This window comes from Plectropomus leopardus, chromosome 9 (genome assembly GCF_026936395.1).
Source record: "Plectropomus leopardus strain MGB_pleo_1.0 chromosome 9, ASM2693639v1, whole genome shotgun sequence".
Lineage (NCBI taxonomy): Eukaryota > Metazoa > Chordata > Actinopteri > Perciformes > Serranidae > Plectropomus > Plectropomus leopardus.
Window position 1 is genome coordinate 10,679,681 of NC_142184.1, and position 16,950 is coordinate 10,696,630.

Genomic DNA, 16,950 nt, shown 5'->3' on the forward strand with positions numbered 1-16,950 from the left:
AAGAAATTGTACGTGATCTGAATGTGGCCCTCCCAATCTTTTTAAATTGTGTTATCCATCAGTCTCCAGTCATCAGTTTACATAACCTCATATTCCCATTGAATATAAGCCATTATGACAACACGGGCATTGATTTTTTTTTAACGATCATTTGCATCGTTGATTAAGCTGTCAATTATTTATTTATTTTGGATCGATTATTATTTAGTCTATAGAATGTCAGCAAATACTGAAAATGGCATTACGTTTCCCAAAGTCTAAGATATTTTTTCAGTGTCTTTTGTTCTAAAGACAAATAGAATGGAAAAACAGCACATCTGAACACTGAAGAAGCTGTAATTAGAAAATGCAGGTGTTGTAGGTATGGATTGATAAATTATTTAAAGGAGCTCTATATGATATTCAGAGCTCACCTATGACTAAGAGTATGTCTGCACACCATCCTCGACATGGAGTTGCCTGAGCTATCATCTAACAGTTAAGTTTTCAATCAGCAGTGAAAATATTCCCATTTCTGCAAACCATGGGTATGTTACACTTGTACTTTATTATGCAGCTGATTGGTTAAAACTTTACGTTTCTTAAAATGCTTTGGTTAACGTGTGGTTATGTTTAGGCATAAAAATAAATGGGTTTTGATTAAGAAAAGATCATATTTTAGCTTAAAATACAAACAACTGGTTGCACAAGAGCCACTGAAACATAGCAATTGTTGTTTAATACTTACTCAGATTCAGTGGGACAAAAGCCGCTAGAAAATCAACGAGTGGGTGCAAAACAGCACCTATACCGGAAAAGCGGCCAGCTTGGCAGATATCAAAAGTAACTGCCATATTAGCTCAGTGCAGGCCAGCTGTAATAGCTAGCTGGGATACACAAATGAGGGTTCACATGCACGCGCAGATGGACTGTCTGCCACAACAAAAAACAAAGAAGCTCGAACTGCAACACACACAGATGGTGCATGACTTCATTCTCTTTTCAGGATGCAATTACTCCACTACATCTTTACATAGCTAAAGACTGCTGCCATTTTAATACTCTGAATATTGTTTTGAACTCCTTTTAACAATTAAGAGCTTATCAAAAGTTGTTCTCTCATCATTGAATGATCAATTGAATGACAAATTGTTAATTAAAAAACAAGAAAAAAAACTCCAACTGAATACCTGTTCTTATGTAATAATGAGTTTGTTCAAATGTCTGTTCAAGGACGAACATCATTTCAGAGCGTCTACAGGACAATTAAAAGCCCTTAGCATGCCTTTGCCTTTGTCTTGCATATAGTGTCAACCTGGAGACCTCCCAATGCCCACCCTTCTATTTAAAGAGGTTTTTAATAATGATGATAATCAGGTTTGGGGTCGTTTCCTGGTGCTTATGGAAAAGCTTTCCTTTGTAACTGTTGAAGCTGAAACATGCTCTGTTTTGCGTTGAATTTCTAATGAAATTGCAAAATGACAAGAAGCAGCCACACTTTTTTAGCAAAACAGTCTTTTATTAGAAATATCTTGTATAAAAATGAACATGCTCTACACATTTGTATTTTTTTCTATAGATAATTCATAAATATCCAGGCACTGTAATTCTTTTTTATCTGTCTTTTTTTTTTTTTTTAAATAATTCAGTACATAAAGCAGACATGATCAATCCATTTTAATAACGTACATTAACTTGCCACTTAATTTCAGTCAGCACTTACATATTCTATTTTGTAACACAGACAAAGTGTTTTAGAAAAATAAAGGGGAGGGAGGGGGGTTGTGGCGAAAAAAAGCAGTAAATTATCATATTCACAAACACAAACAATCCCACAAACAATACTTTATCAACTGATGAGAAAACAACATTTGCGGCAACACCCTAGACTTTTGTTGAATCTGAGAGAATCATTGATGAAACCAAAAAATATTAGTTATTTATAATCCTCTGCAGTAGTTCTCCTTCTGGACATTATACCTTTCTCTCAAATTGTTCACATGACTTGTTATGAGTTTTGACATGCAACATACATATTTTTGCATCGCTGAGGATAACATTTAATGAGACAAATTCCAGAGTTACTTTTTATGACAAATACTTTAGAGACTGCAGACAGAGATGGAGTTTACACACTTAAATATAAATGTACATTGAGTCCTGTCTTTCTCATGATTGACCAGAGTACACTTGAAAGGTAATGGATGCAACATAAATGACACCATCAAAAATCCATTGAAAGAATGGCAGGAGTACTTAAATGGGTATGAGGCACAGAATGAAGGCACTGGCCTTTATTTATCAAGCAGCTGTACATACCCCCTTTTCATCTAGAAATGGGAGGTTTTCACTATGGTAAAAAAAACAATTAATGTATGATAAGCTTCAGTCTTTAGTGTTAATTCTCAGTGGGATCCATACTATGAGCAGCCCTGTTACTTGATGCAGGTTACTATGACAAAGTCCGCTTTGGCTCAGGGCTGGACAATAGTATTGATAATACAGATTTTTTTTAAATTTTCATCTTAGAAATTGGATAATGTGACAATGGATAATGTAACATTGTGAGTGTTGTCTCTTCTTAGTTGTAAAGGCTGCATTGCAGCCAAGTAATGTTGTTTTCTGAACCTACTGCACTTAGTCATTATATCCACATTACTGATGATTATTAATCAAAAATCTTATTGTATGAATAATTTGTGAAAGCACCAATAGTCAGCCCTACAATATCACTGCAATGTCCATGTCAAGGTATTTGGTCAAAAATAAAATTTTCGGCCAGCCCTAGTTTGGCTAAATTAGCTGACTATTTAATGGTCTAGTGTTCAGGATTTAGTGGCATCTAGTGGTGAGGTTGCAGATTGCAACCAACTAAAACTTCTGAATCTTGTGTGCCAAACTTGTAGAGGGAGCTATGGTGGCGGACATGAAAGCGCAAATGGCTTTTTCAAGCACCGGTGTTTGGTTTGTCTGTTCTGGGCTACTAAAGAAAAACCAAGGTCATAGGTTTTTGTTTCAAATTCTTATTATCAAACACTTAATTTCATATATTCTGGTGAAATTTTAAGCACCAATTTGTGCATTATCTTTAATTTTGTCAAAATAAAAGTCTGCTAGTTGTTCTAATAGAGTCTGTTATTCTGCTAGTTTCATGTTTTTATTGGGAGGCACAGATGCAAATGTTGTAAATATTGAGGGCAACTTGTGCCCTGCGAATATATAAACGGTTTAATCTAAGGTTACAAAAACACAATGATTTTTGGTTTTAGGTGATTTAATACTAATAAAAACACAGTTATGAATATTATATTTCATTTCTGCCAATATTTCCCTCTAAATCTGACACACATAACCTCAAATGTATTTATATGTAAATATCTGACCATTACCAAGATACTATTCTCTAGGGTTGTGGAAAATGTTTAAAGGGAGCTATAATGTCAACCCTAAAGGGATCATATTGGTGAAACACTCCTTTTGAAATCCTGTGCCTGTCATCCACCTAATTGTCTTTGAACATTTATGCTGTTTGATGGAACTTAACTTGCACCTTCTCCAAATGGGTCTTCTACTGAGCAGCTGCACGAGCCTAATTTTGTGCCCAAAATACTATTAAAACTCTCATTAATCATTTCCACTGTAGCCTCAAAATCCATGACCCAGAAAAGGAAAGAAGGACCCTTTGCAAGGATCCTGGATTACCTGGGCATCTATCATAAATCATAGGAAGTCCCCATGTAACACTGTCCTATGTAATCTATCATATTGTACCATCAAGCTTTAAACATAATTTATTTGGTGTTTGAACAGACTAGTGTGCTGTTTTATTCTTTCACAAATTAATTGGCTAGGGACAGAATATACGGTTATTCTCTAAAAATTTATATTGGTGAATTCTGAACATAGTAATACACAAATATAGAAAAGACGGAATAATATGGAGACAACTGTAATTTACAGGATGAATGTCAATTGCAAGTGTGTTATTGTCGTCTCAAGAATCATATATTTAATGTTAGCTGTGATGGAAGTTAAACAAATGGGTAAAAATGAATTCTCACAATTATCCAACTGCTTGAATTTGCAAAGGATTCAACGAGCGCCTGATAAATAAAGGCCAATAAATCCGGGATGTTTGCTTTGACAAGTCTTTAAAGTCCTGGCTGACATTTATGGAGTGTGGTGTCAACTATAAAGTTTATACATGGCAATTTGCTTTTAGATTTTGCTCCTTTTGTGTTTGAAAATAGTCTTTATTCAGCAGAGGGTAACCCAGCGGGTAATGGTCCAAAATGACATCTCCACTGTGAATGACAACCATGACAAATGTTGCATTCCAAAGACGTTGACAACACAGCACAGTACACGTGATGCTCCCACAAGCATGCTCTGGGACTGTACACTAGGTTTGCCAAGATGACGGCATCATCATCATCATCATCATCATCATCTTCATCATCATTATGAAACATTTAGTTAAAAAAACAAACTGGGATGACCCACTGCTTTATTTTCAGGTGGTTCCGATATGGTTAGTTCATGTAGGAATACTGAATGTACTGTAGTAAGGCATGTACAGTTTGAAGAGTACTGCAGCTTTCAACCCCAATAATACCAGTAACGAAAAATAATGACTTTATTTTTATACTGCTTCATCTTGTCGACTGCATTTGACTTGAGCGCAAACAGAACACTTTATTCCCCTGTTTTTGTTGAAATGAGACAAACGATTCAGCCTCAGAGAGAACTGAAGTTGTGTGCTTTACACTTCAGAAGGAGAACATACTGTAGACTCCAGGTGGTTCACTCAGCCTGCATCTGGAAACGTCACTGCTCAACGCTCACTTGTGTCTCAGGAAGGGTGGGAAGAGGAAAATTAACTGTCCAATCTCCCTTACATCTCCCATCTCCCACAAATTTCTCATAAATTTTGGCATTCGAGCCGGTACCTGATTCTCTAGAAAAATATGACATCCTTTCTATTTATGGAGTGACGAATTCCCATCTTTCCACCCGAGTCCTCTCTGCTGTAGCAGCTTGGAAGTCCTCCAGTATTTCCCCCAGTATTCCCCAGAATCAGGTGATTTCTCTGCAGGCAGGCCCTGGCTCCGCTTCCATTGTTCGTCTCTGGCTTAGATGGCATGGTTACTGTAGCTTATGTATGTCTGCTTGGAAGCCAACACTGTAAGCGAAGATGTGGGAGAAAGAAGGAGAGGGTTAAAAATGCAATGGGTGAGATTCAAATAGGCGTGAATCTTTCAGAGCACATGGTGGAGTCCAGATTGATGGGAAGTTCTATTTGAGGATGACTTCCTTGAATGAGGGCAGGTGGAACCAATCATAACAGCAGGGCGTTGTATGTGAAAGCTGTATTTACAGGAATGGCATCTCCTATATTTTTGTGTTGCATTTAAATTGTCAAACATCATTTGCGAAGCTGATGACAATGGAAATGTGACTGATTGAGAATCAACTGTCACATAGATGCAAAAACATCTATATTTATAACATGGATCAGGGCTGTAGCTAATGGTTATTTCCATGAGGGCTGTACCGAATGTCATTTGTTTTATTCAAAGCTTATATTGAGGTTTTCAGATAAAGCTTTGAATGTCTTAAGTCATATTTTATGATGACATCACTCTACAAAAGAATAAAAATGCTTTGAACAAAATCCTGAGTTCTTGGCGTACCGGTTAGTGTCACTCTATCTGTGGTGTCACTCTAACATCTGACGTTTTTGCGGGTCCGTAAATGCAGCACAGCAGGCGGAGTTCTTTTTATCTCCTTCGCAGTTTTAGGTCCAGCAGAAAGAACAGTTCAGCTTAACTTTTAATGCGCCTGACGTTGTACTGCGCGTCTCTGCTGCTACTGTGCTACAAATAACTCACCAGAGTTTTAATACGACCAGCACCACTGAGACTATGGCGGGACAAATTAGACCATGGCGGCCCGCCATAGTCTAATTTGAAGAGTTATGTAAAAGAGTATATGTATTGGAAACACTAAAGTACCTCCAAGGGGGGAGGGTCCTACACACTAACAAACATGGTTTGAAACAGAATATTGTGTTAGATAATAACATGTTAAGAATTTGGACAATAATTGAATCTACCTTTTTTTCAGTAAATTTAAACTTTTGGACTAAAAGTGGAGTTATCGGTTAATGTTCGGATCACAATAAGTTGCAAGCAGTATAATACTAAAAGAAGTGAGGCCTAATCTTTGTCTGCAGCTGTGCAGGAATATGTGATTTAACAAAAAAAAGCTGTGGGGTATTTGAATTGAAAATAAGTATTCAGTATAGCCAGTTGTTTGCTCGAATTGTTAATTAATTGTTTAGCATCTGTAATGTCAAAAAATAGTGAAATGCTCATTGCAATTTCTCAGAACTCAAAATGATATCTGACAAACTCCAAAACTCGAAGGTCCTCACGTTTGGAAAAACTAGAACAAAATAATGTTTGGGATTTTTGCTTGAAATTTAAGTGAAACGATGAATTGATCATCAAAATAGTTACTGATTAATCAACTATTCGTTTCAGCTCTAAAAATAGATTTTCCAAAAATTCATAGCAACGAAAGACTTCTGTTGATTGTTGTTGGTGAATCATTGATTAATATTGCACACAATATCATTGCATACATTTTAACAACATATCACCATGAAATATTTGTCAAGACAGTGATGCAGATGCAGTCAGACTCATAGGCCGTGGCAATGGTCATTTCAGTTTGAGTACCTACTATCAAAGTACCATCTATGGAATCAGGGAAACCTCTGTCTCAGTGTTTTCCTCACAGCTGATTATATCATTTAATTGTTTAAAAAAATTGCATCATATAGAGCCACCAAGCAGATCACAGCTGTGGTATAAAATGCATTAGTAACCATTCAAATGCAAGTCTTTTCCTACATGCAAAGGCCTGAGATTTCTCTGTGCACCAAGCAAAGCATGCAGCAGACAGTCAGTGTATTTCAGTAACATTTTGAACTGTAAAGCGTAATAGACAATGTGTGATCTGACTTGGCACTGTAAGCGTTGTCATCAATGTTTGATAGTACTGCTCATTATTCTTTCACATTCTTTTCATGTTTCATGGAATTTTCTATCAGCTGTGAATAAAACACATCAGACAGATGACCAGAGGGAAGACCACAGTGACCATAACAAGCTCAGCCCGCTGGTGAAACATGACTCTCAATACAGTACCTATGTGCATGTGTGCAGTCATGCTTCTGTGCACACATATGTCTGTGCGCAAGTGTCAGTGTGTATGTGTGTGTCATTTTTTAAAATAAATCTGTCCTCAGCGAGCATGCTTGGTGTGGTGGTAATCACACTACCAATCTGCCAATCTGCCCGCAGCAGCCTTGGCTGATTGAATATGTCAGAGGGGATGAATCCAATCAGAAGACAGCTGAAAGCCAGAGTCGGGGCAAAAGTGCTGTAGAGGAGAGGCGTGTAATGGTAAATGTTTCTGTATATTTGTTTGTGCCACGTTGGGTGTGTGTGAATGGGGGCGGCATTCTTGCCATTTCATCCAAAGCATCTCTTCCAAGAGAAGCATTGATAAATGTACCTTATTTGAATATTTATGTGCTGCAAGGCCAAGATAAAGAATAGATGGTCCAGAAAGAATTGGAGCTGGCAGACCCATCTGTCTTTTCCTGTTCATTCTTATTGTTGTTGTTGTCCTATTACCGCAAATTCCTTCTTTTGTCAACAGGGAAACAAATTACAGGGGACACATGGCTATCGCTTGTCTCCTGCACTCAGGCAGAGTGGTGTCATCTTCCCACATTAACAGGCTTTACCATGCTGATTGGCCATTTTACAGCACCACACACACCAATATTGTCTACCCAAGTTAATGTCTGTTGGTGAAGGGTGGATTTGTGAGGGCGTGATTACTGCCTCGTGTCATTCAGGGTGCTGTATTTTAGCCAGGGGCAGCCGGGATGCTTTGTGCATAGTATAGGCAGGCACGGGTGTCGTGGTGAACATTAGCAGAAAGTAACAGGAATAAGTGGTCACAGATAATAAAAGGGCACAGTCATTGTCTAATCGGGTTACCTGAGAGTCTAAAGTCCCTCACAAGGCTCCCCTCCCTCAACACAGTCTGACACATAAGCACAAAGAGCAGTTGTTAGATTCACAGTTCAAACCTGAGGGCGAGAATTAGCACCTATAAATGGTGAATGAACGGCTCCATTCTGAGGTCCAAAAAAGGCATTCATGCAAGTGTGGGCGCAGGTTTTTTACTCCTAATACACATCATTCTATAATGTTCAGCTTGTCAGAGTATAAAATCAGGACTTTCAGTAATCAGAACATGTGGGGTTGCTTGATTGGATTTAAGCATGCCCCCCACACAGTCTCATACACTTTATCTTGGTGATTTTAACATTCTCTTTTCCTACACTGAGCTACTCGTCTCCTTAGTCCCTTTCAAAATCAGAATAGCGTGGGCACCCTGTCATACCTCCTGATTCAAAAATCCAGTGTGGTCAGAGTTATTGAGAATGGAACTGCTTGTTCCACGTATTTAACATGCAGGATTATCCTGGTGAAAAATAACTTCCTGTCTTTTTCAAATACATTATTTTGTTTGAGTATATTTGGAACAAAGCAAAGTTTTAAAAAATACCTTGCTTTATCTGAGAAAAGATTTATGCTGTGTATCCTATATTAAAGAGAATACTGTATGTGGATGTCCAATCAGTATTAATAGAAAGGGTTGATGCGGTAATTTCCTTAGTTGTGACCGAGTTCACAGCTCTGTTTTTGTTCCTGCACTCGATGTCATTTGAAGTGACAGTGACGTCAGTGTAGGCAAGGAAGGACAGAAAGCCCTGAAGGTTAATATATCCCATGTGCTGTTTGATGTGTGTTAGTGGAGTCAATTTAAAGTAAACGTTATGTCCTCCGATCATGTTTAGAAAGAAGCCATAGTATAAAACCACTCTAGCTGGCATCCCAACTTCTCGTGTGCTCACGTAAGGCTTGCTAATTTCCAGAACTGCTGAAGTGCAAAATAACACTGGCATCAATTATGTTCACATAAAAGGAGTTAATTATTTTCAAGTAGACATGTGTATTCTATAACTGCTATAATTTTACACAGAAGCAGCTCATTGCATTAGCATAAAAATCAACTCCTGGTTGAGGTCCACTGGAACACATTTCACATTTCTTTCCTTTCTCTTTATTGCTCCATCAGGCACGGTACCAACCTTGTGTTTCAAGACTTTCACAGAGTTCAGACTTGGCCTCTCCGTTGGGCCTCAGGCCTCCTTTAGGGTTGAACTTGTTGGACATGGTGGCCGCAGTCACCACAGCCTTCAGGCTGCGCTTGCGCTTGGGTACGTTCTGCTCTGGATGGAAGAGAACCACGTAGACCTTAGGCATGTAGAGCATTCCCAGAGAGACTGACGCACTGAGGCTTACGGAGATGGTCAGGGTTGTGGTCTGGATATACATCTGCATTATGGAAGAGACAGCAGAGACACAACCACACAGAATCATTTGTTGAGGGGACACTGACTGATTGACAGTGATGTTGTGATCATGGAATCTCTGTAACCATCTCGGTTAAATGAAGCGGCAACCTCTGAGACTAAAAGATGAAGTGGAAGTGCCAAAAACTGCAGTTCATCCAATGGCCGATTATGGTTAAATTCAAAACAAAATGAATCCCCATTTTAAAATTCCCAACTTTACAGCAGAAATGGACCTGCTACAAAAAAAAAAAATTGTCCCTGTAATAGGCTTGGGCAATATTGCATTATTACAGTATACCTGAGTATTTAGAAATCCCTAAGGTATGTTTTTCAGTATTGTCATAAATACATGCGCTCCTCTCTCAATTACACTTTTTGTATGTAGTACACAGCACGCACCACCGGAGCTCAGTCTCTGGTCTTTATTCTCTAACTGCAACACCTAGTGGTGGAGGCATAAGTTTGAATGAAGTGTGTTTTATGATGAGTGAACGAGGCAATTAAGTCAGTTTTCCTTGACCAAGAGAAAGTGGAATTCAAAACCTGTACAGTTGTATTTCTGTGTTTAATAAGAACAATACGTGTGAGAATATTATTTTTCTTAACATTTTGTGGGTTTCTTTTGTGTGTTTATTAGTCTTGAAGGCTGAAAGTAAGTAACGCACTCGCCGTAGCTAATTTCAGCAACCATGGTAACTGTGCAGGGGGGTTAATTTTTTTCATAACTAGACTGCTTACATTTTATTAAGGCCCAAAGTTATGCATATTTAAAGGTAGAGCCACCTGAGTAACAGGGTGTTGTCATCACTACTAGTCCCTGCAGTCTGAGTCAGATCCACCCTTTAGTTCTCTACAGCTCCAACCTCTTGTTCAAATCCGGTCACCTTTGGCTTAAAAAAAACAAGGTTGCGAAAGTCGAGACCTCAAAACGGCAGGCCACAATCCAATAGGGAATGTCACAGGAGCTACGTCCATTATTAATACAGTCTATGGGTTAAACAGGGCACACTCACTGTAGAGCCTGTGCAGTTTGAATGAAGTCCATCAGGGGAAATTAAATTCATTTATTTCATTGCGTTGGCCAATTTTGTAATAAAGCTGCAGAAGAAGAATAGTTTCTGGGGCATGTGATGGCCGAGAATGTAGTGCTTTCAATAGACTGAGGCTTTGAAAGCTTTGCAAGTAGGACAGACACTGCCTTACTCAAGTAATACATGGATAGCAGAGGATAATATATTAATTCACAGCTTCTTACACAGGAGAACTTAACTTTACACAGCTCACGGTATCACATAAAAATACATGGCGATGGCATCCAGTACCCTTTATTCATAATCTTTTATTTTCATGTGCTTGGTTCATCACTCCTGAGCTCTGCTTTCATCGGTGTGTTTGTTTATTTATGATACACGACTAATAGAAGTGCCCCCCTGATGGGTGTCTATGTAGTCTGCGTATAGATGTTTTTTACCCTGAGGTTTTAGACAACAGCATAAGGATTGTGTGCTTTCTGAAGTCAGTGACAGCTGCAGCTCACAGCTGGGTAGCAGATATATAGCTACAGGCAACAGCTATGGAGCAGAGAGAAACATCCTAGAGCATATTAAAAGTGCCTGCAAGTGATTTTTCATTTATGATAATCATCCCAGAGCTCAGACACGGTCCATCTCTGATTTGTTGATGTATGGGATGTGGTGAGTTGGCGCACCAGCTGTAAAATATATAATAGGTAGATCACATTGAATTTGTCACAGCTTATGAAATATGAAAAAGGGATTTCTTCATTTTCAAAGTGTTCTTCTATTAACAAACCTTTCCAAAATCATCAAAGTAATGAATTTGAATTTGAAGTGTTTTGCAGTGATTCTCCATCTTTTCACAGTCACAGCATTAATTAGAAAACAGAAGAAAAAGAGAACAGTTGACTTTGCCTTTTGGAATAAATTGCTGAGGTCCTCTAAAGCTGATGAACACAAGACGAAGAGTGTACAGTGGAAAACACAGCTGGCAGACATCCTTCAAAGAGATTTGCCTGAGGTTTTGTCTGACATTACATTTGCAGACATCACAAATGACTGAGTCTTTTGGCATGGGAATAGCCCACAGGGCTCTGAACCACTAGCATGTCAACAGTTACAAATTATGTTTCCCAGCATGGGGTCGTGACATATGTTGTTTGTATGTCAGCTTGCACAACATTTATCCTGACATGTCAAGATGCTTACTGATTTTTCTTCTTACAAACCTTTGCAGCACCATGACAATCTTAAGCTGTAGGTAAATGTTCATTCATATTAATCTAATATAGAAGGCACTGTTCAGTGTTCAGCAGGGTATTTGTGTAGCTTTCTTTTAGCTATGTGAGTGCTTTTGTACACATACATTATAGTGCAAAAGTCTTTGGTCACCATAGATTTGTTGTTTTAGCAAAATTGTATTGAGGATATATATATATATATATATATATATATATATATATATATATATATATATATATTATTCTCTTTATTTAGATACAAAGAATAAAGAGAACATGTACAATGAATTAAAACACCAGAAATGTCGGACCAAAATTGCTTCTTCAGACTTCAATATTTAGTGTAAAACAAGGAGTCTTACAGAAATAACAAAAAATAGCTTAAACAATCAGTATTGAGCTTTGGACATGTCTTCACTGCAACGTGGTGTAAATACAGCAGAAGATTAGAATTGTAAATCTATTGTTTGCCCAAGAGAATTAAAGACATGTTAAGTGAAAAGGGAGGTCACACTCAATACTTGCATCTTTAGCCTGTTGAAGTTGTTTTATTCTGAAATATTTGCTTTTTTTAAATACTGTATACATATTTGCTGTATGTTTTGGTCGTAATTTAGTAAGGAGACTACAGAGAAATACATATTTATGATCATTATAACCTTGCTATAATAACAAAGTTTAAGGTGGCCTGAGACTTTTGCACAGTATGGTCAATTATTAGGTAGAACATTCAGTAAGCTCAATGCAAAAAAAAAACGAAATATGTAGCATGACCTGTCATACAGTGACAATGATATATGTTGATGCAATACAAAACAAAAACTTTAGAGAAACCTTCCACAAATTAAGTCCCCTAGAACCATGTCAGTTAAGAAAAAATGTCAGTAGAAAATGGAAGTGATAGGACATTGTATTTCATCATCCTGCGATGTGAGCATTCCTTGGTGAAGGAGGGGGAGTGTTGTAATCTCCTGAGAAGATTACACGTGGCCTGTGGTGAATTCGGAACAATATTGCTACCCCTCTGGAGTGCAGAGTGGAGTCACTCTGTGAGAGGAGCCAAGACCCTTGTCCACTTCCATCGGCCCTGGTGACATAAATTTTCTCTGACAAGCCGATATGATTGCCAATCTGCTCCATCGGTACAGTGAGGGAACAGGGCCGGGCACAGGAACCTCAGAGGGCTGAGCCATTATGAAGTTTCTTTGAAGCGGGATTGCTCCTTTATGTCATTAGGCATCAAATCTCTTGTCCAGACAGCTTCCAGAGCTGTTCCTACCTATACGCAGAGCATGTGAACAGGGACACACTCACAGCTCTTCCAAGTCCTTGTATATATATTTAGTATATATAGTTTGTATATTTAGTAATTAAATCATTTGCAAAATACTTTATTGGCTATATTTCCTTAAGCAAACATGTCACAAAAGGAAAAGTGCAGGTGTAAATTAATGACAGCTGAAATCCATGTACAGTAGATGCTGCAGTTTTACACTCCCTCTAGGATTTCACAGACTGTATTTATAATCGTTGCAGCCTGAAATGCCTGATTCTAAGGCAGCTTTTCTAACAAAACAACAAAAAAAACAAAAAAACTTGTAGTGCATGTTGCAATATTTCTAGATGAGGGTTTTTTTGCAATAAAATAAAGGGAACAGAGCAGATTGCAAAAATAATTGAAATTGCATTGAATAGCATTCAGTCAGCATACAACAGAAAAATTAGAATCTATTTTTGATGGTGGGGGGTGGAGGGCAGCAACATCTGATCAGGGACTGGTTTCAGGGTCCTGGTGTTACGCATGGTGACTTATTTTTTGCACTATTATTGTTTATTGGGACACTTCACGAAAATAAGGCCAACATTAATGATATTAGTAACTGCTATTCTTCTCATACTATGACAACATTTTTCCTGTGAAAAGGTTGATTAACTCTAATTTGGTTTGATTCCAAAATGGTTACTTATAGTCAGTATTTGTTTGGATTTGGACAACACATATTAAAGGAGCCATATCATGGCAGGTCATAAGATACCACAATTTCAGGTAATACATTTGCTACTGAATAATGTGTATATAAATAAAACAAATACAAGTTATAGGGAGCTACATTCAGCATATTGGATTGGAAATTAATGGTGCGTGTAAGAGTATATTTCATGAATAAACAGGATACAGTCTTGCTTCTCTGAAAACTGGAAATGAAAAAAAGACTGCAGTGCTCTCTTTTAAGCTATAGCGTGCACGTTTTATAAGAACAAGTTTTTGTCATATTTGCTGAAATTTTTTTTAGTATATTCTGACAGTAGGACTTGAGACACATAAACTATGAAAAAATCACGCTCCTCCTCCTCATAGTACTTCTAATGGCATTTGCGAGATCCACCACGGCTAAAGGAAAACAATCAATCACAGCCATGAATCTCTAGCACACGTCAATCATATCAATCACTGCTCATGATCTGCGGTCAGACTAAAAAACTCGTATATGAATCAATATTCTGTTAAGGAATTGCCTACTTATTGTTTTCAGAAACATACTTTAATCTAGTTTTTAGCTGTGCAATGAGAAAATTTATGACCACGCCGCTCTCACAGAAACGCTGTGAAAGTTGAAGTTAAGTTACAGCTAAACAGTTAACTTAAATGCATTTCTAAAAACATTAAATTGGCAACTCTGTAATAAAATCTTGATTCATAATTGATCAGGGTTGCCTAGTTTAACAGTCTGATTGCTGTTCATATGTCGTGATTGACATGATAGCTTTAGAAACTCCTCAATTCTCATTGGTTGTTTTCCAACAGCTGAGGTAGTTTCTAGCAATTTCCATTAGAACCGCTAATTGGAGGATAAACATGTTTATCTGTCATATATACTACTGCCAAAATATAGTCACAGTTTCAGCATGTATGACAAAAACTTCAAAAAGTTCAAACTTATTTTAAAGTTACCACAGTAGCTTTGATCTGGAAATAGTTTTACTTGTAATAGTTTATAGTTTGCAGTGTTCTTTCACAGATAGTCTGTATTATTTCAGGGTGTAAATTAACATCTTTTGTGATAACAACATAGCAAGCCTTCGATTTGTGTAAACGCCAGTTGGATTGGATTGAAACCCTGTTAGACAGAGAGTGATTTTCTCCTTTCAGTTCATCCACCTGCTCTTCAGTGGCAGAGATACAACTGAAGAATAGAGCTTATTTGTATTTGGCTGCCTGTTTCATCACTGGCTGTGTTTACATGAATGGTGTGACTTAGTTATTGGCCACACTGGGGAAACCTGTTCACATGCCTCATGATAACCCTAAATTGAGTGCTGCTATGCCGTGATAAACCAGTTGACAAATATTCTTTTCTACCTATGTTTTCCTGCCAACACACTGTACAGTCCATTAGCAACAAAGTACAGAAAAGATAGACAAGTTACCAGATGGGCAACGTCATAGCATTAGGCAACAGCTTTGCTGCCTGTTGATTCTAAAGGGCTTCAACCAAATCTTCAGAAAGCACACCTGGCAAGGAGGACCGAATGGGTTCTGCCGCAAGCTAATTCCAAATATATGTGCGTGTGTTAGTTAATGTAGAGTTTTTAGGTGCTGTGCTGTTCATTTTACAGTATCGAACACAGCAGGCAGCAAAGGAAAGTTAAAAACACGAATTAGTGTTTCGTACTTCTGGTGCCCAGTTTTTTTTTCTCTGTGCATTGAGCACTCTTTCCTACACTATTCTTTGACAGAGACGGCTGTGCACACAGTGCAGCAGTACAGAGGAAGAGACTCTCCATTGTAAGGCACTGAGGTAATGTCATCTTCTCTCTTCTGCTTAGAAGTGGCCAATGTACAGCTCACAGCAACATGAAAGAGTCTCTGGCCTTTATTTGATAAGTATCAGCAAAAAATGTTGTTGTACAATGCCAACGCATCATTAGGGCAGTCAGCCTTTTTACTCTAGAAGGTGAATGCCGCTGTCACCCTAAACATCCACTGAACTATGGTCAAACTTTAAAAGTATATGGAAAAAGCATGAGGAGTTGACTCTGAACCTGATTCTACATACATAATTCTGAGTCGGGTACAGCCCTAGAGTTAATAGACAACATTGATTACGGAAATGCATTTAATTTAAAATGTGCAATAGGTGTGCAATTTATACTTTTTTGAGGGTAAATTAATAGCTAAATTAGTTGAGTAATGAAGCAAATCTTTAGAATAATCTATAAATTAGTCATTAATCAAATAACCAAAAAAATAAACAGTAAATTATTCAAGAAAAAAATGAGTGAACAGTTGATCTGTTGATCCTGTCCAAAGCTAATCAGATTGATAAACAAGAAGAGAAGGTGCTGCAAAGAGGGTGAAAGCAAACTTTTAAACACAGCACAATTAACAGTTTTACTTTCACTGCACCCGGAATTCTGCTACTCTGCCTGTGACAACAGTATGCTCTGCTCTCCAAGAGTTTGGTGCAATGCATAATAGAACAGTATATCTATTCCAATCGCACTCCTAATGAACACTCCTGAATTATCAAAATGTGAATGAATACATGGGAAACACTGTGAAAGTTGCAGCCCTAACAGACAATTTTCTAATTATAGTTCACACTCTATTTATTAAATATTGTTAATAGGCTACCATAGTACAATTAGTTAGTAGTAGTGGTAGTAGTAGTAGTAGTAGTAGTGGTGTAGTAGTAGTAGTAGTAGTAGTAGTAGTAGTAGTAGTAGTAGTAGTAGTAGTAATTTGTAAGAATGATAGTTTACTTTAGCAACTGGATAATGGTCTTAATATTACTGGTTTACTACATCTGTATTCTTGTCCAGCTGAGGAGAACAAAGAGTATGTACGTATCTAAAAGGACACTTCCCCGCACAGCCTTTGTCTAAGAAACACTACTATGTTTTAATAGGTGTTTAGGCATTTTCCTCTACGACTTCTTTAGTAGTACCAAATGTCCATGCACACTTATGAATCACGCTGCCTGAAGGCTGCTATTAAGGTTGTTATTATGCAGCACCATACAGTAGCATTCCCATTTCTATCAGTAGTTTAACTTTTCCACTCTCTGCTTTTTTAAATGTACATCTGTGTTGAGCAACCTCAGAATTAGCACTTGAAAGAGGTAATTTGTGATTCACTTTCAACTGACAAGAAACCTCAACAGCCACAGTAATTTTATGCTACTTCACAAACCTGCGTTATCTGTTT

At 37.7% G+C, this 16,950-nt stretch overlaps 1 protein-coding gene and 1 long non-coding RNA gene across 3 annotated transcripts in view; one reads left to right on the forward strand and one right to left on the reverse strand.

Moving 5' to 3' along the window:
* Window positions 1-16,950, forward strand: part of LOC148188687 (uncharacterized) — a 252,520-nt gene that overhangs the window by 73,326 nt on the left and 162,244 nt on the right. The gene's annotated exons all lie outside the window — the stretch shown is intronic.
* The window catches only part of LOC121946929 (metabotropic glutamate receptor 4-like), a 236,733-nt gene continuing 221,267 nt past the window's right edge, over window positions 1,485-16,950 (reverse strand). Inside the window, exons 10-12 of one of the 2 annotated variants that reach the window (XM_088081954.1) lie at window positions 9,218-9,464; window positions 8,058-8,103; window positions 1,485-5,161 (exon numbers count right to left, since the gene is read on the reverse strand). In XM_088081954.1, the coding sequence (XP_087938080.1) occupies window positions 8,066-8,103; window positions 9,218-9,464 (285 nt within the window). In that variant the 3' untranslated portion in view covers window positions 1,485-5,161; window positions 8,058-8,065. The remainder of the gene's footprint in view (window positions 5,162-8,057; window positions 8,104-9,217; window positions 9,465-16,950) is intronic. The other variant, XM_042491761.2, reaches the window with a different exon arrangement.